Below are 23,650 nucleotides of genomic sequence, written 5' to 3'. Positions count from 1 at the left end.
AGAAAACAAGATAACATGATAAATGACACTCTCCAATCTTGCCTTGTTCTTTATGATTTTCATCCACCTCTATCATTTGTTCTACAAAGACATCCTAATTATTTGAGCTGGAAATACTCTCTGGGCAAGCCTGGCTTTGATGCATTCGACAATGATGCTTCTTACCTCATGTGTGCACATATTAAGATCAAATGGCTCACGGAAATCTCTTTCTTATTCTCAAAACTGCTTCATATTGAGTGAGTGACTATAAAAGGCTTGGTTCTTTATAAGGAAGAAATGCATGTGATGTTAAGGGATGGCATGTATAGATTAGAGCGGAAACAGCATATCCTAAAGCAAAGCTGAGTTATTGCAGTTTGTAATAGAAAATTCAGATCTGTTGTTTACTTAGGGGGAAAATGGAAATAGCTAAGTTAGACAGCTTGAAATTAATTTGGAAGGAAACATTAATCATTTCTGTCTGGACCATGTTTGCAGCAAGCTAGGACCTCTGGCCAGCAATAAATCAGTTTTTGTTTCCCAGGGGGTAGCAAAAACCAAAGATGCTTTTCAATTGCAGAAAATTACAATTGTTATTGAGTTTTAAATCTGATCACGTCAACAATTTGTAGGCAGTGCTTCATGATGCTACCTCTTTCTGGCAAGAATACTTACTATCTGTTCCTTGTGCACAGTGATATGTTCTACTAGGGATGAGGCTAGTCACTTAACAAAAGGGATTTGATTTTCTGTAGTTTGAAATGGTGGCTGCCTTTCTATTAGTGAATCAACAAAAACATGATTAAAATAAGCTGGCCTCTGTTCTGCAAGGGTGATGAATATTTGTAGAATATGGAATCTCATTGACTTTTTAAAATGTAACAAAATGACCTACAGGGACTTCTTACTATATAAAAGTCTGTCCAAATACAATTGGGAGCGAATACACTGTTGTCTTTACAACTATCAATTTACTTTTCTCATGTTACTTTCTTTCAGGAGCAAGTCATCAAGTATGACTACAATAGGAGCATAATTTCTTTCACGAAGAAAAACCTTTGTGTTTGCCCATCCTAGCACTACCTAAAGCCAACCATGGTAATTTTTTCCCAGCCAATGGCATAAATTGTCACCAATCTTAATGCAGTTATTCCAAAGCTATGCTAAAAGAACTGTTTAATTTTGTGCTTTTCTGTTTCTATTTACCCATGCATGAGATTGCCCTCTCCATCTAAAATAAACCATAAGGTGAAATGTTTATAAAATGTAGATTAAATAGCATCTGAATTTTAATTTATCAATGATTTTCCCTAACTCTATATATTCTGCATCAAATGTTAAAGGGGGATCGTCAATAGATTCAGTACAAGGCTCAATACTTTCTTAAACCATTTCTAGGATTTTCCTTATAAGACTAAACATTTCTTTGTAGCAAACACTAGCACTTTGCATTATACACACTCATTATTAATGGGTACCTGAGATGCTTCTCATTATCTTTTCTATAAGTTATATATCTTCAGCGCAGAAACAATCTACTCTGCACTATCTCTCTTTCTATCTCTTATCCTTGTTCATTTTCTTACATCTAACACCATGTTTTGAAAATTGTTGAGAACCCTTAAAATAATGAATAAATATATCTTTGTCTTCTATAGCTGCTAAGTCAAAACATCAAAAAAAAAAAAAACAGCGTGGTTAGGCAGTTTCATGGAAATATAAGCTTTAATAAGCTCCCCTAAATAAAGCAGGAGGAATCATACCAGTTTAGTACATTAAAAAAGATTTGATTATAAAACATTCCTCATTGGGAATGTGACCGTATTCCCTGAGCCAAATTAGGACACCTGGTCTGACCAAAGGGCAGAATGGTTTAAAATGGAACTGCCCTGGAAAATTCTGGCACATATAGTCTGTACTACAACCATTCAGTTAGCTTTCAACTAGTAAGTGACTTTATTGAATTGTATAATTATGTTTAGCTCCTGAATTTTCTAGAACATTTCAATTATTTAAAATTTTTACTTGTATTAGGTTCTGATGTGACCCATTTAGAGTGGTACGGAGTGCATTGCTTCTTTAATCTATGTCCTCTACTGTTCTTCTCTGCCCTATTATTATTGGGGAGAAGGAGAACTTGAATGTATGAGAAAGGAGAACTTCCTCAGTTTTCCTCTATAAAGTGAAAACTTTGACAGTACTTGATTCCTCATCTTACATTGTGGATATAGTGCACATATTCATTATAGCAGCAAAGAAGAACTAAAAGTTATTTTCATACTTGAATTGATATACGCTCATTCCCTCAGAACACTAATTAAATTATCTGTCTGTCTGTCTATTAGAAAGACCCTTTGTGTACATGAGTAATTTCCCATAATTTATCTGTTTTAAACATGTGAGTAAATAATAGGATTTTTAACCATAGGGAACACATAAGAAAAAATGCATTCTAACTATAACTTTCTACTATTAATATTCTTATCTAGATTTCAGGAAAATGAGCAGCTTAGGTAATTTAAGTATTTTTAAAGACGCTTTTGTAGACAGGCAACTATTTCTGTTCAATATTTCCACACATATAGGTAATACATATTCTATATTAGAGACTAATTCACTTGGGTGTTCTGAGATTCATGGAACTTATTATCATGGAGCAATCATATAAATAATGTAAAATCCAATTTTCTGTTTCAGACTATCAATCCTCTTTACCTATTTGCACCGCCTCCACCCTTTTCCTGATTCAGGTTCTTGCAATAGTGTAAATTTCTATGAGAATATTAGAAATGAAATTCCATTCAAAAATTAAAATTAAAGTTAATTTATTTTCAAACACTAGTTTTTTACAAGATATATATATGTGTGTGTGTGTGTGTGTGTGTGTGTGTATTAAAGTTGGGGTGGTGCTATATAATAGAATCAGGTGCTGCTGTCTTTTTAAGCATCTTTGAATCACTTCTGAAGGAAGACCAGTTGATCACAGGATGGTTCTAAGTATATAAAGTCCATATTGAAAAAGCCCTGGAAAGCTGGCCTTCGTGGTCTATGTGTCACGGAGCATTACCTTTAGTGGTGCATTCTTGGCTTCGGGAAATTCCCTTTCATCCAGTCTCACCCAGCGCTGTATGAACTGCTGAACCATTGGGTTTTCATTGTTGACAATCTGGAAACCTGTAATGTTGGCTCCCCCATGCATGACTCTTTCCAGTAAAATGTCAGTAAAGCCCTGAAAAGACAGTGAGAGCGATTATGACTGTGAGAGACAAATGTTTCTGCTTACATTATCTGTTGGAGACTAAGGATAGAACGAAGGCTTCCTTCACTGAGATTACTTATTAGTAGTAAGGAAGGTCTTCGATGAGAAACCAATTCATAAGACACCATATCTTTGAAGCTATAGGCACAATGAAGAAATGGTGCACACTTCCATTTTCCTGTCTGGGACTTTAAGTACCACACAAACCAACACAGGTTCTGCTTTCAAGCGAATATTTTGTTTCATTTACCTGTATTTTCAGTCTTCCTACATAGAGTTATATTTAATGCTATGTGACTAGAGAATGGTGAAGACATTTGACCGTTAAGAAGTGCTATAAAAACTCTTTCTTCGCCTTAACATGCTGAATATGGCAGAGTGCTTCAGATTCTTGTGATGAATATTTAGACATTTGTGATTCACAGAAATACCAGTGAGTGAAGCTGACAGCTTGCTTGTATATGATGACATAAACCCCAGGGTGCGTCTCACATGAATCCATAAATGAGTCTTGACATCTGTATAGCATCCACCATTTGCTCCTTAGCTTGCTCTGGTTACCATCTGGTGTCTTTGTCACCTACGTTCTTCAAAGTACTTTCCCCAGGGTTCACACCTAAGCCTTTCCACATGGGCACCGCCAACTCCATTGGGTATTGCTGTCTTCTGGGGTACCTTATCCAGGAACTGCTGCTACTTCTATTGGAGATGAGTCTCCTGTGCTTTGTTGCTCATGTGTTAGAATCATTAATGAATGGATACTAACTTTCTATATATCTATATCTACATATAGATATATATTAATGGGAGGGAAGGTGGAGGAAATCTCGGAGGAGTTGGGGGGAGAGGAAACCATAAGAAGAATATATTGTATGAAAAAAACCTCATTTTCAGTAAAAGAAAGAAAAAACGTGCTTCTAGGCAGCAGACTTCTGTGGCTGTAAGAAGGCAAAAGGCACAAGCAGCTGGGAATTTCCTTTGTATTTCAAATATAGGAGTTGGCTAATTCTGAGTTTTCCTCCAACAAGGCTGTTACAAGAATTTAGATTTAGAGGTAATGTTCCTTATTGCTCTTTCATTAAAAAAGAAAACAAGAAAAATAAATTAGTAAAGAAAGTGTATTTATCAGTTGGGAAAATTTGGGGATGTGTTTATGGCAGTTTCACTGCTTATAAAATTCAAGAGATCAAAATTTGGAGAATGTATTGAATTTAAGAGGTAGTTGAATGAGAAAAGGAAGGAGAGGGAGAAGGTAGAAATGATGTAAATACAGTACTCAAGTATGAAATTGTTCTAGAAAAATAAAGATTTTAAGTTCAGATTACCTTCCGATTTGTGTATGTGCATGTGTTCATGTGTTTATGTGTTTAAGTGTATGAATGTACATGTAACATATGGGTGCACATATGTGAGGAGACCAGTGGTCAGTGGTGACTGTTTTCCTCAATTACTGTTCACTGTTCTTCCCCCTAAACCTGGAGCTCATTGATTAGCTTGGTTGACTGCCAATTAGCTCCAGGGATTCTCCTGTCTTTTTTAGCTCCCCTGCTCCCACTCTTGGATAACAGGCATGGATCACCATGCTCACCTTTTGCACTCAAGTTTTAGGGACTTGAATTCAGATCCTTATGTAGAATTTTTCTAACTGGGCAATCTTCTAGGCCAACCTCACTTCTAAGATTTTTTTGTGTAGGAAATTTCAAATATATAGAAATTTTGAAAGTAGTATGCAGTGACCCTTATAGTCAATATTCATATTTTACTACTTATATTCTCTTACCCACAAGTCAATTTTATTTTTGGAATATATGTCAAACAAAATAAATAGTAAGAGCAGCTACTGGTATTCTTTACCCCCAAAGATTTAATACATATGCCAAAAGCTAGAATTTCATGTTTTTATAATTATTTTTATCCCTTCCATTTTGTATTTGTGGTATAAGTATGTGTTCATGTGGGTGTGTCCATGTGTACATACAAGTAGATGTGCCCACATGTGCATGCCTTCTTCCCAGCCTCCTTTTTTCCTTTTGAGGTAAAATTTATATTTAATGAAACATATATTAAAAATCATAAAAGTACATTCAATGTGTTTGGATAAATGTGCATATCTGTATTACCCATATTATTATAAATTCTTTTATTTTCTCTTTGCATTTTCAAACATATTCTTGAAGTGAGATAATCACAAAGAGGTATGTGCATATCTTTAAGTGCTGAGCCCCAGATATAACCAGTACTCAGAAATGCCCCATATGTCTCTCTCCAATCACCAACCTTGGCTTTACTTTCTTAATTTCAGAATTCTTTAAAATGACTCTGAAAATGGTCCTAGAAAATATTTTAGTGAGACACTGTCTCAGTAATTAGAATCCCCATCATCTTCCATTTCTTGTGAGATATGAATTTAAGGAGATTGGAGAAGTAGCCAATTAGTTTGGTTTGAATATTAAGAATCACTCCTCCTTTCTAATAACCACGAGGCATTTTAAAGATAATATTAAGTTGTTATGATGAGTTTTATCCTAAAGGAACCCTTCATGAGAGATACTAAGACATTATTTCCTCTAATTTGCTAACCCCTGCACTAAAGTCACTAGAGAAACAAACCTAGTAGAGGCTATCATTGCTATGAAAGTCAATTACTCAACTTTCTACTCCCCAAATAAAGTAAAATAGAGAACAAAGATTATTACTTTAATTAATAGTTTTAATTTTGCCAAGTAAAAGCACATTGGGCAGTATCAGATACTGCACAAGAAAGCTAACTGCCTATTTCATGCCGTTATGGGTAAAGGGTCAATGCTTTCATTAGATTTCTTCTTTAGGTAGGTGAACTACACTCTTCACAGTGGTCAAATTGGGATAAGGCTTTTAAAAATCTCTCAAAAGATATATCAACTAGTCAATGAACACATGGACGACAAAAAGTTTCAATAAAAGGGTGGTGGGGGAAAAGGTTTTGGTGACTCCTGCTCTGCCTTCTATATTTTTTCTACCTTTAGAAGACTTGTTTCATTTTCTATTTTTAAGTAACTTACTCGAGTCTGTTGCTGTGTACAACAACAGTTGACAAAGTTATAAATTGAGGCCCCAAACTACCCACAGTTAGTTAAATAACTATGATAACAAATCTGACTATCAGACCTATAGTAGGTAGACTAAAAACATGGAATGACAAGCCTGGGCAGAATACAGAGGAGCAGAAATAAGTACAGATTTAAAGGCAACACCACTAGAATCCTATCTCCCAAATTTTAAGGCACTATGCATTGCCATAGTTTGTGGTTAGATATTAGTCATTGGGTTGGACACACACAGCTCTTTATAGTGTCTTATATAAGTCGTGTATTCCTGAAACCAGAATAAAGACACTAAACAGAACAGGATACCCTCAAACACATGGAATGTACAAAAAAGCAGAATCAAGTGATGCTTGCAGGGAGGGTCATGGTAGGATAATGAAGTTGAAGAAAGGAAGTTGACTGGCAACTAGCTCACTTTGTCCACCCATCTGATTAAGACACTGGGCTTTATGATTGTTTATAACTGTTCAGAATTCACTTCTTGCTTGTTTGCCAGAGACTTTGAGGATGATTTTGAGGCCAAGTCTATCCAAAGAGTGTATAAACATAACACTATAGAAGAAACCTTCAAATCTTTGGATGATAAAAAAGAAAAAAGAAAGTCACTTAAAACATGAAGTTTTGAACTACACATTCTGGATAAGGGGAGGGGATGGCTGAGTCCTGATCCACCATTCATCTACTTTCTTTTCTTTTATTTTTTTAATCTTTATTTTATGTACATTGGTGTGAAGGTGTCAGATCCCCTGGAACTGGATTTTCAGACAGTTGTGAGCTGCCATGTGGGTGCTGGGAATTGAATCCGGGTCCTCTGGAAGAGCAGTCAGTGCTCTTAACCGCTGAGCCATTTCTCCAGCCCATTCATCTACTTTCTCAGCATTGTAACTTGTCTAAAGTTCTTACCAAGTTTATCTTTAAGAGTTGGTAGTAAGTTGAGAATAATGAGACCTTACATTTCTAAAAATTCTGCAAGTGCGAAAATCAACATTGACTACTTGGACAGGGAAGAGAAAATAAAGGGAGGTGTGGCAGCACTGCAACAAGGGAGGCTCGGAGAGAGGTGCTGGACAAATTGCAGGATTCAGCTAGATCCTGGACTGACTTCATTCAGATTCAATTTAGCAATGCAGTCCCTGCCTTCCTCTACAAACTGCTACCTTATATTGTGTGATACTGTCATCTCTGAGGACTGAATCAAGCCTGATTTCACCACATATTTACCAATGACTTTGACAGAAGAGAGATGACTATGAATCATTTAACAATCATGAGACGAGGGAGGAAAAGACAGACTCCACTTCTTTTAGGATTGAGGATCTCAGGTAAGGGGACGAGATGTCCAGCTCCTGAAACTCAATGAACAACATTCAACATAGTCAGGGAAATATCTATTTCTATATTATTTTATTACATAATTTTCATCATGTAAGACATTCACTGCTATTGGCGTGTAAGCTTGGTGCCAATCTTTAAAAGCAATATAAGGACAGTAATGAGAGGCAGGAGCCCAGATAGCAACAGGAATATGTGAGTAGGACAATGGATGAGTGTTAGAGGTGGGACACAGTGGCAGGATGAGGGAAGTTAGGAGAAATAGTCTGATGTGGAGACAGGCGTTGGATGGTTATAGCTCACAGTTTGCTGTTATTTCATCATTTAAAGGGATTTCACTGCTTGAACTTGTCAGCCAGACCTCATAGTAAAAGGTAAGTATATTGAAAGGGAGTCTCTCCTAAATCTTTGGAAAGATACTAATTTCAAAGGGATGACAGCAAATCCCATATGAAAAAATAGGCAAATAAAAATGGAACATATCAATGAAAAAAATGAACTTATAGTTGTTATTTAAGACACAAAGGTGGTCTGTTTATTTATGGCTTACTAGTTACCATTTTAACACATACTCAAACATGTTATCTTTATTTTAAATAATACTTGATTGAATTGCTGACATTTGCAGTTAAAAATCCCAAAGCACAAAGAGACTTCATTGTCTGGAGAAATTTTACAAAGAAGACATGATGAAAGAGGTGACTCAAAATTATCTACATGGGAAGAGTGAAGGGAAAGAGCAAGGGAAAGATAAGTCTCCCTTCTTCGTAGTTCAAACTGTACTGTGTTTCTGATCCTATCTCTAGATTACATTTTGATATGTGTAAATACAGTCTATAGATACAGAAATAGATTATTTGAATAACTTATACTTAGACATTAATATAAGGGAGCTTACTGACAAATATCTAAGGTATAGGAAAAGGAAGAAGTGGGTGATTGTCACAAGGGGGGAATATTGGAGATTAATGTTTTTGTTAAAGGCAGGTATGAAGAAGTTTCCTTCCTGTTTTGCCTTTTTAACAACATGTTCAGGTATTTTGAATATGCATAGATATTGTAAAAAGAGGTTCTCTTCTTGTTCTGACAAGAATATTTGGCTAAATTTTACTGAGACCAGTAAAAATTTTCTCTAAAAGAAAAATAGAACCGAAACTTGCACTGATTCCATGGGAGGCAGAAGGAAAACCAAAAATGGGCAGATAGTGAAAAGAACAAAGGAAGGTTCGACAACGGTGTTGGCTGCTGCTGGGGAAGAACCGGCTGATGCAAGGTCATCGGACGTGGTTCAAAGTCTTTCTCCTCACACTCATTATATTCCAAGTCAGGGCATTTCCACAAACTCTGGATAAGTTTCAGTTCTTGAGATGACCACGTATAGGCCCAGAAGAGGGAGGGAATATGTGCTGAGTTGACTGAAAAAGCCATAAATAAAATAATACAGCAGAAACATCCACAGCACACCTGGAAGGTGAAATGGGAAACTAGGTGTTTGAAGATTATTGGTAGAGACAGGAGTGTCCGGAGATAACGGCTTAGTAAGTCAGGCTAGGAACTGGGCAATTATTGCTGGGTTTTCTCTTTCTTTTCTAACATGGCCCAAGTCTGGGTGCCTTTCCATCAGTCTGTAGATTTTATGGGTGGCCTACACAAATACAGCCTGTAGGTACAGAAAACTGAGATTAGATGGGCAACTTCATCAAAGAGGTCACAAAAATTTATATTCATACTACAAGAAGGATTTTGTTTTAAGGCAAGGTTTATTCTAAGGAGTAGAATAATCAAAGTGGAATCACTTTCTATATGTGCTGCAGCTGACTTGGTCTTGCTTCACTTGTCTTTTGATCCAATCAGCTGGAGCCACTAATTTGCTTGCTCACAGATCTGTCCCGAGTTTGATTTCTCCTGATCATCTAAAGAAGTGAGACTATTTTCCCAGTCCCACTGAAATCTCTCTCTCTCTCTCCCTCTCTCTCTCTCTATATATATATATTTATTATATTTTTATATATATTTATATATATTTATTATATTGTTTATATATATATATATATATATATAAAACACAATGTAACATAAGTGACAGCAATAACCAGCAACAAAACAGGAGACACCAGTATATGAGGGTCATGGATAGAATGAAAGGTGAGAGGGTGGTGCCTATTGCTTGCCTTCCAACACGATTCAAAGCATGCCATCATTTCTGGTATATGTTGCTGCATTCTGGAGCATATACGAGTAAACACAATCTGCAGTGTGGAAAACTGAGATAGGTGTCTCCTAACAACTTCATCAAGGAAAATGATATGGCAATAATAACCACATTACATCCCAAGATTGTAGTAAAGAATGGGGCTATGTTCAAAGGGGTCTGACTGCTTTCATATTGTGGAAGATGCTGCAGGTCCTTGATCCTGCTATGCCTCCTATTACAACTTTCCAAGACATTTCACTTTTTCTTAAGTTGTAGATTTTATTTTGTGAGCTGGACACTTGAGAACATGTGAGGATACCGAGTTCGAGTCTCACTTAAACCTTAGAAAGCAATGATACTGTGGAAATATCCACTGAGCACCTAAAGTATGTAAAGGAACATACAGGGTTAAAGTTAGTAACAGAAGTTAAGGCTCATGTCTCTGAGGAAGAGTTTACTGGCTGCTGGATCCTACTCACTTAAAATTCACCGTTTTTAAGGCGTTTCCTTTATTATAATGTTTAACTGGATTTTTCTTTTAGAGTTGCCAATACACCAATCTCAAGTTTGTATATAAATATCTTAGCTTGGGTTACTTTTGCTCAGAAGAGACACCATGAGCCAGGAAACTCATGTAAGAGAAAGCATTTAACTGGGGGTTTGCTTGTAGCTTCAGAGGTTTAGTCTGTTTTCATCATGGCAGAGAACATGACAGCAGACAGATATGGTGCTGGCGAAGTAACTAAGAGTTCCATCCTAATATGTAGACCAAGAGAAAGGCAGGACATGACATGGACTTTGGAAACACACTTCTTCTAAGGCTACACCTCTTAACCTTTTTCAAATACTTCCATTCCCCGATGACTAAGCATTCAAACATGAGCCCATGGTAGCTATTATTACCCAAACCAACACAAATGTCAAATCTCTCTACAAACTTCTGTAAAACATATCACATGATAAAAATGGTTACCAGACAACTGAAAAAGGTAAATTAATAAAAGGGTATCAAGAAATGAGGCAAAGAAGTAAGCAAGGGACAGTAGCTGGTTGAGGGGAGATCTGCCCAGTTTTGAGCTCTCCATCTGTCCCCATCAATTGAGAATAAGTTTCAATTCCTTTCACAAACCCCGAGCTCCAGCTCCAGGCAGAAACAGACACTCTCTAGTGCATTTTGCAGACGGTGGCCTGCTTCCTCCCAAAGCCTCAGCAAAGCACTGCTTCAACCGAGTTGACAGACAAGAACACAGTTTGTGTGCAATTATATGAACACATGGGCTAGCAGTATGCAGTATGATACTGTTAGGATGCTGCGGAGCTGCAGCGAGCCATGATTCCCAGTTAGGTACTACATTAAGAGTCAACAAGCAGAACCTTCAGTGGACTGTGGAGCCAAGCTATAGTGCTCAGTGAGGTAGGCATGCGAAAGCGCTTTTCCTCCCCGGCCCTGTTTCTCTCTGTCTTTGTGCTTCCCCCCTCCCCCTCAGAGTCTTTCTCTGTTGCCCATGATGGGTTTGAACTCCCAATCAAACTGAATCAGGGGCTATAAAGTCCTTGCCACTGCCATGGCTTGATTGAGATGCAGTTTTGATTTAGTGCTACGTAAAGGAGCCTCGGGACACCCAATTATAGGGTGCATGGTAGTTTTATTTTTAGAGATTTTTTTTTGAGGAAATTATCACACACCAAAATGACCATGCTAATTTTATATTCCCACTAACCGTGTATAAGAATTATCCTTTTTCTACATCTTCATTTGCATTTTTAATTAGTGACAAAATGATTAAGAAAGCTCTAGACCAGTTTTTGCCGTATCTTCTACCAAACACTGTGTTCCTTTTTCTTTTGTCTTTCCTTTGCTCTTTCTCTAATGGTTTCTTGGGCTTGTGTACATTTTGATGACTGTTTTTGCACTTTTGTCTTCCCTATTATCACATTCCCTTCTGTACAATAAGTACATTTGTACACGTACTCTACAATGTCATTGCTAAGTTACTTCAAGATCCCAAGGTCCCTGTTGTACTAAGTGGAATTTCTGTTAAGCCCATTTTATTATTTCATGGGGATTTTAACAATTACAACTCATGATTAGATACTCAATTACTTCTGTGGGCTTACACTAAACATCAAAATCAGTGCTACTTGCCTAATTGCCACAGTGGTATCTTTTCTTTTGGTTGCCTCAGTGAACTTTGCACAGGGAAGCGATTAGAAGCTAAAGCTATGAGGGAAAAGAGAGAGAGAGAGAGAGAGAGAGAGAGAGAGAGAGAGAGAACACCTCCTGCTCATATTCAGGGTGAATTAAAATTCTCTAGGTATTAAATATCTGTGCATCTGTCTATTTGCCTCTGCAGTGAAGATACTCATTTAGATTGGAAAGTTATGCTAGATTTCATCAACGATGTTACCTGTCTAGCACACTGCATCTTTCTAATCCAGAGCATTTTTGCTCATATCTGAGTTCAGTTGTGTGAGTCATGACTTTGTGCTTAGAAATTTATTCTAGGTCCTGTAAATGGTCCTTGGTTAATGGTCTAAGCCCATTATTTATAAATTTGGTGTTTGAACAGTTGGCATTCAACACAGTCTGTCCCTAATTTGATGATTCAAACTTCAAAAGTTTCAGATGACTTTGGTATTATCCAATGTCCTTTGATTTACATGTAAGCAAATCATTTTCCTTCAGGTATTGTGGCTAGCTTACACATGGAAATAACTCATTTGGGGCTTACTTTCAGAGTATTTGTTTTCAATATATTATACAAAGATTTATTGCATATAGAGTTGTCCTTACGGTGCATCTTGTACATTGAGGAAAACAAACACAAGGTAAGTTAGATGACTTTTACTAAGTTGATGATAGATCATGGGTGAGAAATGGAAAGTTCCTGCTGGAGGGAGAAGAAAAGCCGTAGAATGTGGGCTTGGAAGGCTGCCAAGGAAATGAACACTCTGTCTTGTCATTTGCATGAAGGCTGGCTCTGTCTTTAGTGCTATTTGAATTGTTCATCTGGGTGATGCTTCAACACAGAAGTGCAAAGTAATTGTGGTGGCTTAAGTTACCAGGTTCCTAATGAAAGACACAAGTCTTTTTCTGGAAAGCAGATTCATCCTCCAGCAGGGTGGGTGTGGGGTTAATTCAAAGAGTGAAAGATTGCACCATTCCAATTAGCACTTGATTACAGGTTACTTGAATTGTTTACCAGCTGCTTTATCCTCTAACTCAATCACCAAATAAACTCTGAAGTCTCCTAAGTGGTTAGAATGGTGAGCTATAACATGCTTGGTCACCACCCCAATGGGACTTCAGTTTTACTTGGAGCTATTTATAAGGAGAAAAAAGTGACTGTGACTTTATAACTGCTACTCATGAGGAAATAGCCTCTGATATCTTTTATTTTATTGTTAACAGCTTGACTGAGGTGTGATTTATTTATTGTAAAATTCATCCACCTGTCTCTGATGACTTTCGAGGCATAAACCAGGTCATGCCCCTCCCCGGCATGAAACGTATCAATGACTTTCCACTGCTCTTTATTGTGCCTAGAGAAGCCTTGCTCTGGTCGGGATAAAACTGCATTTTTGACAATTCAGGGAAAACATGGTGATTGAAATCTTGGCATGTGATGTTCGGTTTAGATGTGTTTTTTTTTTTTCCTGATTTGTCAGGTAAACGAACAGATCTTTCTCATCTTTTAGAGCATCTCTTTGATGTCACAGTTCTGCAAAATTTTCTGACTACAGTACATGCAGTACTTTTCTTCATTCTCTGTCTCTCTCCAGACCAGTTAACACAGCTAGCCATGACCGTTCTCATCAATTTAATTCTAAGTTTCTTGAGGACATGCTGCTCTGTCTTCTTTGTAGTTGGGTGAATGCAATTTGGGACACACAACACAAACAATCTTAGGAACTGGAGAGCTGCCTCAGTGTTAGGTGTTTCTCATCCAACCTGATGATGCAGATTCAATACCTGGAACCCACATAGGAGTTGGATAGAACCAACTCCCACAAATTGTCCTCTGGCTTCCATATATGTGTTCTTCCCACCCAACTCCTATACACTAGAAATGAAATAAAAATAGAGACTGTGTACACTTTTAGGGTCCTACTATCCCAAGCGTTTGTAGACTGGAGCTCGTTCATTTACTGTTGAATGCTGCCAGCCAGATGATAGGAGAGAGGAAACAGTGATTACCATCCATCTTTGTAGTTGCTTGACTTGCCTACTGAGCTCTGGAGAGATCATGCACTGATATCTAAAGAGCCGAATGTTTTATAGAGTGGAGGTGGAGGCATGGGATTTGGAAAGAAGGGGAGGAAGGGAAAAAAAGAGCTAACGTTAAAACATCAGGAAAATATATTATGGATGATACTGTGGCCAGAATAAAAGGAAAACCTTATTGGCAAAGGAACTCATAACTAGTTTCTAGTTTCTGTTACTAACATTTTCCATCTGAAAACTGCAAGCGAGTTTGCTTGTAAATGACCGAGGGACGACAGTCTAAATATAGCCAGTTCCCACCTGATGATGGTCCGAGTTAACATTTTTATTTGCTTTCGAATGGTGAGAAACTGTTATACATTATTACAAACTATATTTGAAGTTTTGATATATTTTGTGGCTAGTGGTGGGACCCTGGGTAGTGATACTGGGCACAGATAGTGAGTTGCTCCTACTCAGTCATGTAGCTGCCAGAGTCAATGACAATGCTTTGCCGTGTCCTGTGTTGCTCAGCTATGAAATTCAGTAGCTTAGGCTACTAAACACATCGCCAAGTTACGGTATTTTCAACCTATGATATAACCTCATAAAATCAAGGAACACCTGTGTATAAATCTACCATGTAGCCCTATTTTAGAGACAGCATTGAGAAGTTTGGGAGAGAAGATATAATTCTACCAAACTCATCTTGTATAAAATTGACTAGGTGGCTGATCTTTTGTTATAAATTTTAGGCAGGAAGGAGGGAAGAGATGGAGATGCATTTTGCATAGGGAAGCATTTTGCAGCAAGAGGAATGAGTAGCTAAAGTTGGCTAATGTTTGTGGCCCTCAACAACAAGATAGGAGTTTAGACTTCAGACAAATCCCCATTCTTCTGTCTCTTGGCATGTTGCTGTATTATATCTCTGTTCTAAGAAGAAACTGAATCCTGAGCTACCAGAGAGGTTGTATACCCAGGGGAGGTGGCTGTGTTTCCTGGCATTTGGGACCAGTGGCACCTTCCCCGCCCCCAAGCCCACTTCCCTTGCTTACAAAACCAGGTTCCAATCCAGTGACCTCTGTGTTTACATGCCATCTGCTGAGAAGATCACAGCATGCAGCTTGGAGCATTTGAATTTTTATATAGAACATTACAATTGGGAGAACAAAGGAAGGGAAAGCAGAGAACAGAACAGGAAGACCTGAAAGGGGAAGGGAGCAGAAGGAATGAGTTGGTATTGGCAAGCATGACTCAACCTTATTTGCTTTCTCTTGAAACAAAGCAGGTTCTTTTCTGGTTTAGGTTCACCCCCAAGATTTGGGAAGCACAGCAGTCATTTCTTCAAGCCTAGGTTGTTCCTGAGTGTGCTTTTGCATTCTACTTTATGAGTGATGATTTTTGTCTTAGTAAAATTTAAAAAACGGTATAAGCTACTATCTTTCTCCCGATTTCTCCTAACATGCTCTTAGGTGAGTAAGGGAGATGTAGAGAAAAAAGCTGACAATAGGGAAAAGGGAGGAGGGAGCTATAGAAGAGTGAGAGACCAAGAGTGGTTGAGCAAGATGGATTAGAGAGTGGAGGTAGCAGGACACAAGATGCCTTTTAGATACATTTCATTTTTGGACAGTTTCAAAACTCAGATTCACAATGCTTTCCTTGTTTTAGTTTTGTGTGTTACTTTTTGAGTCAGCATCTCATTTTAAGGATCCTATCCCATCCACCTCCTAAGTGCTCAGTCTACATGGCCATCATACCATGCTCAGCTTTCTGTCCTTGCCTATAAAGTGCTTTTGTCTTTTATCACTTCATTCCCATAAATCTATAGTGTGTGCTTTATATTTTTATATGTCTTCATATATGTGGAGGTCGATGGACAACCCTTAGGAGTTTGTTTTCTTTATCACGTAAGTCCTGCGGATGGAACTCAGGTTATCAGGTCCGGGGGCAAGCACCTCTACCGAGCCATTCCACTACCCATCCTTGCACAGACTCTTATGTGCCCTTTGTGAAACTGACCTTTTGTCTTGCTGAGATATATAGGTGGATTGAGCAGGAAGCCGAAGTCACTTCACAAACAGATTGTATTCTTTTGGACAAGTTGAAGTGGAGTATCTTTTCTGAGTCCATTTCTTGATTTTAAAAATGATTTGAGAAGGTGATAGGCAAGAAGTCTCTACGCCTGAGATGTTTTAAGATCAAAGAAGTTCCAAGAAAATGGCAAGCACAGCAGGGAGGAGTCAAAGATACATTAACTTCTATCCCTTTTGTCCCCTGCACAATACGCTGCTTGATTGCCTGTCCTTGATATTCCCCACTGACAGCTGACATTAACTCGCTTCCCCTTGCAGGGTCAGTAGCTGTCCCCACCGCGGAGGAACTGTCAGGTCTTCTAAAGCAGTCCTTAAATGCTGCAGCAATGAATGTGCCCTGCTATGGCTCATGGTTTTCCCTGGGCACATCAAGTGCTTGCATTATTTGGCCTGATTTCTGGGGTGTCCTGAACATCTGCTGTTGGGCCATTTCAACATGGATCTAATTTGTCTTTTATCACTGGCTGGGTTACGTTGATTAGTTCTTTGGATCGCCATCTCTGTTTAGAAGTTGGCGAAGGACACTCACAGTCCTCTTGGCTTTTGCCCATCTGGACTGATTTCAATTCTTCAGCCTGCCTTAAGGAGAGCTGGCCTCTGGTTCTGCTCTCCTGCCTATGTGCGTAGCACCCACCCAGGTGTTGTGTTCATTCTCTCATTCACAGCCAACCTGGGTGACATCTAAGAAGGAAGAAATCCAGAGCCAGAGGTGACCTGGGGTGCTTTAGCATTTTAGTTTTAAGTATGTCAGCTTTACATTTTTCTACTAAAATCTGTGTCTAAGCCAAAATTTATGTAATATTTTTTACATCGACTATGCTTTTGAGATTTAAACAGTTATTTCTGCTTTGTTCTAAAAAATATGTCTATGAGATTCCAGTCTTGATAGGATAGTTATTTTAAATATATATTTAATATAAATTCAAAACAAATAAGCCCTAAAGAGGTTTTGCATGTACTACTTGACACCAGCTCATACAAATAATCTGTTCTGGAAAATAGTAATCTGGTCTCTCTCTTCCATCTTGCAAATTGATAAATAGGTGCAGAGATATGGCTAGGTAAATACATTTTTAGAATTTAAGCTTGACTCTTAGTTCAAAGGTCACTGCTATGGTTTGTATCACAGCATAGTACCTTCGTCCTTCACATCAATCCCCAATCAGTTTTTTAATATAACACTTTTTACTAATTAATTAAATATTTTAATTATGTTACATTCTGACTGCTGTTTCCCCTCCCTCCTTTCCTCCCACTCTCTGCCTTCCCTCTACATTTTGCCTATCCACTCTTCCTCTATCTCCTTTTGGAAAAGGACAGGTCTTCTATGAGCATCAACAAAGCATGGCACATCAAGTTGAGGCAGGACCAGTCTCCTCTCCCTGCATCAAGGTTGAGCTAGGCAACCCAGCACAGGCTCCCAAAAACCAGTTCAAGTGCCGGGGACAGGTCCTGATCCCACTGCTAGAAGCTCACAAACAGACCAAACTACACAACTGTCACAGACATGCAGAAGGCCTAGGTTGGTTCCATGCAGGCTCCCTAATTGTCAGTCCAGAGACCATGAACCACTGTGAGCCTAGGTTAGTTGTTTCTCTCGGTTCCCTTGTGATGACCTTGATCCCTCCTTTCCCCACCTCTTCTCAACAGGACTCCCAGAGCTCGGCCCAGTGTTTGGCTGTGGATCTCTGCATCTGCTTCAATCAGTTACTGGATGAAGGCTCTGTGATGACATTAGGGTAGTCACCCATCTGATTATAGAAGGCCAGCCAGTTCAGGAATACTCTACACTATTATTAGGAGTCTTAGCTAGGGTCATCTTTTTGGGTTCCTGGGAGTTTTCCTGGGACCAGGTTTTTCCCTAACCCCCAAATGCCCCCACATCAAGACATCTCTTTTATTACTCTCTTCCTCCGTCCCACCCCACCCCCCGGTTTACCCAGGAGATCGTTTCTATTTCCTGTTCCTACCGATATCCATGTGTCCCTCTTTGGGTCCTCTTTGTTAGCTAACCTCTCTGGGCATGTGGATTGTAGCTTGGTTATCCTTTACTTCACAGCTAATATCCACTTATGAGTGAGTACATACCATGCTTGTCTTTCTGGATCTGGATTACCTCACTCAGAATGTCAATCCCTAATCATAACCTAGGATATTTACATGTAATATCTGAGCTACCATTGCTGACATATATGAAAATAGCCAATCATGATACATGATATGCATGGCAATACAGTGTAAAAGGTCCTGACTTAGGCCCCTGCCTTATGGGAAAGAGTTGATGCTTAACTGATGGGTTGCATATATAATAGTTACCCCCAGGGACTAGAGCAAAGTAATAGCACTGTTCTAGAGGATAAAACAATTAATTACAGAACAACCCCTAGCAAGAAAAGATACTACCAACGGGTGTGGAATTTGTAAGAGGCTTACTTGCTTAACTGGAATGTCTGCTTCTAGCCTGACCAGCTCACATCTCTGGCTTGTGTTCCTGGTATAATTCCTTGTTTCTCCCAGAGGTTTTAGCAAGAGAAGCTTTTCTCCAGCTTGTTTTCCACTTAGCGTAAACATACTGACCTGTGGGTGGCCTCTGTTGAAGCATCGATGAAATTCCCACCTTCTCCTTTTAGGACTTCCTCTAAGGAGGTTTATGTAAAAGGACATGGAAACCTTAAATCTACGGAGCTTAGGATCAAACAGGGCACTTGGAGCTGTGATGCAGGTAATTATAAGAAGTTCAGGCAGGCTGAGTGTTCTTGAATTTGCATTTGTAGGAGAAAGGAGTTCTTCTGGGCTGTTGTAACACCAAGACTGACTAGAGTTTGTTCTCCAAGTATATACACATCCTCAGTTTTCACCCAGCTGGCTCCTCTTGAAAGGCCAGATGGCTCATCTTGGAAGGAAACGTCTTAGTTCCACTTCCTTTTTTTGACCATCCAAATGGCTTCTAAATAGTTTTGCTTTACTCTCTAAGTGTATGTCATTGCTAGAGGTGTTTGAATTATTTTTATGTGCTTTAAAATTTCTGGAAACCATGATAGTGACTATCTGTTTCATTATTACTATCAGAGATGAATAGCAGTTTCTCTACCTATTGCTCAAATAATATAGAGTGCAGGGACTTACGGAAAGTACATGGCTGAGTTCAAATGAAAAGAAGGTCACTAGAGGAAAAAGTGGCAGCTCAAAGCACAATGAATGAGTTCATGTTTTCATGACTCACACTGACATGATACTACACATTACTTTCTTTTTGAAGGAACAGATTTTGCTTGTTCTTGTAGGAGGCATCTCCCTAAGGTCTCATTATCCTGAATAGTGTGCTCCAGATTCAGCTCACCATTCATTTCTAGGACATTGTAGTAATCTTTTTTCCCACTCTTTCTCTGTGTCCCTTGCTCTAGCATTTTCTTGCTCTTGGTTTCTTCTTTCTTTGTGTATCTGTGTCTGTCTGTCTGTCTGTTTCTCTCTCTCTCTCTCTCTTGATCAAACTCAAGCCTTTGTACTCTTGTAGATATTAGCTAAACACTGTAAAATGGAACTACATCCTTACTCAATACACCCTCAACATGGTCTTGTTATGTAGCCTACAATGGCCTTGAACTTAAAATCCTCTAGATTGTACCTTCTAATTACTGTGTACACCACCATGCTAGATAACAATTCTCTCTTGCTGGTCCATCACTCTGTAGGCTATTTTTTTAAGGGTGGGTGTCTGGTCTAGATCTCAATGTTGAAAGCAAAGCAAATCTCAAAGATTGTTATTAGGCATAAGGAGGCCTAACTGAAATTTTAGAATAGGAAGGGTCTCTTATACCAACTGAGACAATCACTCACATGAATGGGCTCAAATCTTCTCAGGCACAACTTGCCTCAAGAAGTACAGTGAGCTGATAGCCTCTAGCTTCAGGTGCCATCAATATCGGCCTTCACTTTCAAGAAAAATACTTGACTGAGTTCTAGAAGCCAATGATTGATCAAAGTGAGGCTGAAACGACGTGTTATTTGCAATCTTTGAAAAGGACTTCATAACTGTTCTGATCAATACAGTATACCAAGAGGTACACCATAGTCTGTGGCTTTTCTTGATGGTTTTCCCTCTTTTCCTTTTTCAGTGATATCAGCTATATAGTGTGGTCTCAAGCCTTCCTTTCCAACTACTGTATCTCTTTCTTGTCTTTCACAGGTATCCCTCCCAAGAAATAGCTTGTCTTTCTATGTTTTAGCATCAATTCCAAGGGTTCCACATGGGAGAAATCCTCTCTTCCCACCTCTACAGCCACAGTAAGGAAACTGGAGTCTCTGTGGTTACTCAAGCAGACCAAGACATTCTAAATTCCAAGTCAACAATCGTTCTCAAACTTCAGTCAACTATGCATGCCATAGGAGCTATGGTTTGCAGACATATGAAGAAACCACATTCTACTATTGACTTGAACATAATCATTATTTCACTTTTATTGAATCTGTTTTAGCTCCAGGTGAGGCAATATCTGAACAACTTTGGTTTTAATGTCTGAATGATTTTCCAGTGTTTATTAAGGATAAGAGTTTTCATTAAGGAAATACTGGTGCACTGCCTAAAGTCACCTTATACACTGTCAGTAAACACATAAAATCCCACATACTGAACACTATGTTGTATATCTAACTGCCTTGTGAAACACATAAAAGTGAAGGAAAGACAAAATGAGAGGGATGAAGGTAGGAAAATGGAAGAAGGAAAACAGACTATTGGTTAGGAAGAAACTGAGAAGCTCATCAAAACTGTCTCTGTAGCATCCATTACTTCGTGCCAAACCCTCGTCTAACCTCACTAATTCAAAACATCCATTATCAATTGTCCTGACTCAAATTGCCCCCTAGATATGAACTTAGGATTTGAATTCTTTTCTTCTAAAAGGATCAATTAATTTATCCTTGAATTAAATGGAAGTGCTCCACTTTGAGCATCTTATTGAAGATCTACACTAAATCAGAAATTAGTAACATTTGGATGCTTTCTAAGAAAGAGGCTTGAGCAGCCTTTCTTTTCTCATTTAAAAATATTTGTAAATAAAACAAGATATTTCCCTTAATTTAAGAACCCCAAGAGCACAATTACACCAATCATTTGCCATTGCTGCTTTTCTTTGGTTTAAGAGCTTTATAATGATCACAATTTTGTTGTGCTGATGAAACAAAGCAATGGTTTGGATTCGTGATAATTTAATAAATTCTTAGTAGTGTGGTGATAATTTAGCATCCCCTTTTCATTCCATAGAGACAGTATTATGTAGAATATTCACCAAATAGTCATTTATAATGTATAAGTCATTTTGTTACCCACTAAACAATCTCTCCTTTTAAGATAAGAAGAAGCATGGGGTAACCTTGATGGAATACTAGCTTCACGACTTTCAAAGGCATGAGGCATTTGAATAGACAGATCCAGGTTGTGTTGTGTGTAAGTAGAAAGGTGCATCAGGTTGTGTCTGATTGGTTAGTCTTTGACAGTACAAAGCAAATGTTGGTGTGCATGTATACTTGGGTTTATTGGGAGTGCACTTCTTAAGTCCTCTGTCTGTTGGCTTACCTTTCAAATCTATTTAAAAGTGTTGACACCCAAATTGAATCTATGAATAGTGAGGAGCTATGTTTGATTACTATTATCATTATTGCTGTAATCTGTGGTTTTGGAGATTTGAACCGATGCCTGCTTCTTCCTAGGCACGCACTCTATTACTGAGCTGTTTCCTCGGTCATTTTTGGAAAAGTTTTTCTTTTGAGACAGGATCTCACTATGTTTACCAGGATGACCTTGAAGTTTCTCAGCAGCACAGAAAAATTTTGAATTCTGACCATGCCCCAGCTTCCCAAGTAGCTGGGATTATAGGCCGGTGCCATCAGGCCCAACTCAAATTATCTTTTAAATAAGAAAAGAAGATAGCTTTGCTGCTGAAAAAGACAGCATAATCGAATACAAAGCTACCATAGGCCAGTTTGGGTATTTACCGAATTTATTTCTCTAAGCATCTAGGGAACACATTAGGTGCTTCCTGTAGTTCCTTTACAGCTGATTATAGATGACACAAACTAAATGGACTATATTGCCCAGGGACACCAGAACTATTTTTTGTTCTTACCAGGTTAGCAAGCATGTAGTGATAACCTCTTGAATGTTTCCCCAGGATCACAACCTGCAGAGAGAAGAAATGAGAAATATTGCTTATTTGGGGGCATTTTTCAATTCCACAATCAGTGGGATGGCGAGAATGAAGGCTTTTAAATGATCACAATGTGCTGATTTTTTTTACATATAATAGAACCATTGCTAATTAGACAAGAATCTTTTTTGTTGTATTTCACTCATAGCCAGATAAAATAGGAGCAGTTGTCAATATCAAAGTTAAAATGTCAAAACAAGGGGATAAAAACACTTGAAACTTTCAGGTCAGTAACACCATTGTCACTTAAAATAGACGGCAAAAGCAAAGCTGATGATCCTTCACCCATGAACTGGATTTCTGTACTTAGCTGGTGAGATGGAAAATGAGCTGAACTTAGCATACAAATTAGGAAATAGATTGTACTGTACATTTTTTTTGTGTTATCTGGAAAGCTTAGGGAATAGAGCACTCAAAGAATGGGGTTAATGGGATTTTCAGGTTAACTGAGGTTGTTTGGCTTATTGAAAACTTTCCTAAATGCTTGCCTTCCTTGTCTTGCCTTAACATGAACAATGTGTGGCCATCTGTGTATATTTTGACACCGAAGGCAATGCCCCAGGGCATTCAGAGGGGTTTTCCTTCAGGGGACATTTGGCAATGTCAGACAACATATTTGACTGCCATTAGTGGGAAGTTTGCTATTAGCATACAGTGGGTAAAGCCGGATATGCTGCTAGATTGTCTTCCAATGTTTAGGACAGTTCCCACAACCATAATCATCTGGTCTCAAATGGCAGCTGCAGTGAGTATGAGAAACATTTCCTCAGTCATCATAGTTATCATTATTTTCATCAGCAATGCTGTATTACATACTTGGCCTTCAGCTTGCAGAGTACGCTTCATTGTCTCGTTATGTCAGTGAACTAAATATTTTCCAACCAAAATGAGCTGTTTTTTTTCTTTTTCTACATGCAAAGGTTTATTTTCATGTAACAAAAGTACAGCAAAATTTTGTAGAACACTAAGGCACTGGAACTGTCCTAGATATAGGGACCAAGGAAGGGAGCAGTATACAGATTAAAGGAACAACCTGATGTGTGCTCAAGTTTTGGACCAACCTGAAGCTAAGTGTATGATAAGTAAAACAAGGAGAACTATGAATATAATGTTTGGAACAGGTCTTAAGGATGTAATGCAAGATAGAGGCTGTAAGATCAAGCTTTATGAATTCCTTTTTGGATACAACTGGATGCAGCTGTCAGAGGTTTGAAAGCAACTGGACAAGGTGCCAGTATTGTCCACATAGCAAACTGCAAGTATATAAGAAAGTCTGAATAATATTAGTTATCAC

General features: G+C 38.4%; 1 protein-coding gene across 3 annotated transcripts in view; it reads right to left on the bottom strand.

Annotated features, from left to right (window-relative positions):
* The window catches only part of Gria3 (glutamate ionotropic receptor AMPA type subunit 3), a 275,928-nt gene that overhangs the window by 80,969 nt on the left and 171,309 nt on the right, over positions 1-23,650 (bottom strand). For all 3 annotated transcript variants that reach the window (XM_048439291.3, XM_048439292.3, XM_048439290.3), the window contains exons 5-6: positions 22,276-22,329; positions 3,050-3,211 (exon numbers count right to left, since the gene is read on the bottom strand). In XM_048439291.3, coding sequence (XP_048295248.1) covers positions 3,050-3,211; positions 22,276-22,329 — 216 coding nt within the window. The remainder of the gene's footprint in view (positions 1-3,049; positions 3,212-22,275; positions 22,330-23,650) is intronic.

Source organism: Myodes glareolus, chromosome X (assembly GCF_982192425.1).
Source record: "Myodes glareolus chromosome X, mMyoGla1.1, whole genome shotgun sequence".
NCBI classification, from domain to species: domain Eukaryota; kingdom Metazoa; phylum Chordata; class Mammalia; order Rodentia; family Cricetidae; genus Myodes; species Myodes glareolus.
Note: the sequence above shows the minus strand (reverse complement) of the source record. Positions and strands in the feature narration are given on the sequence as shown.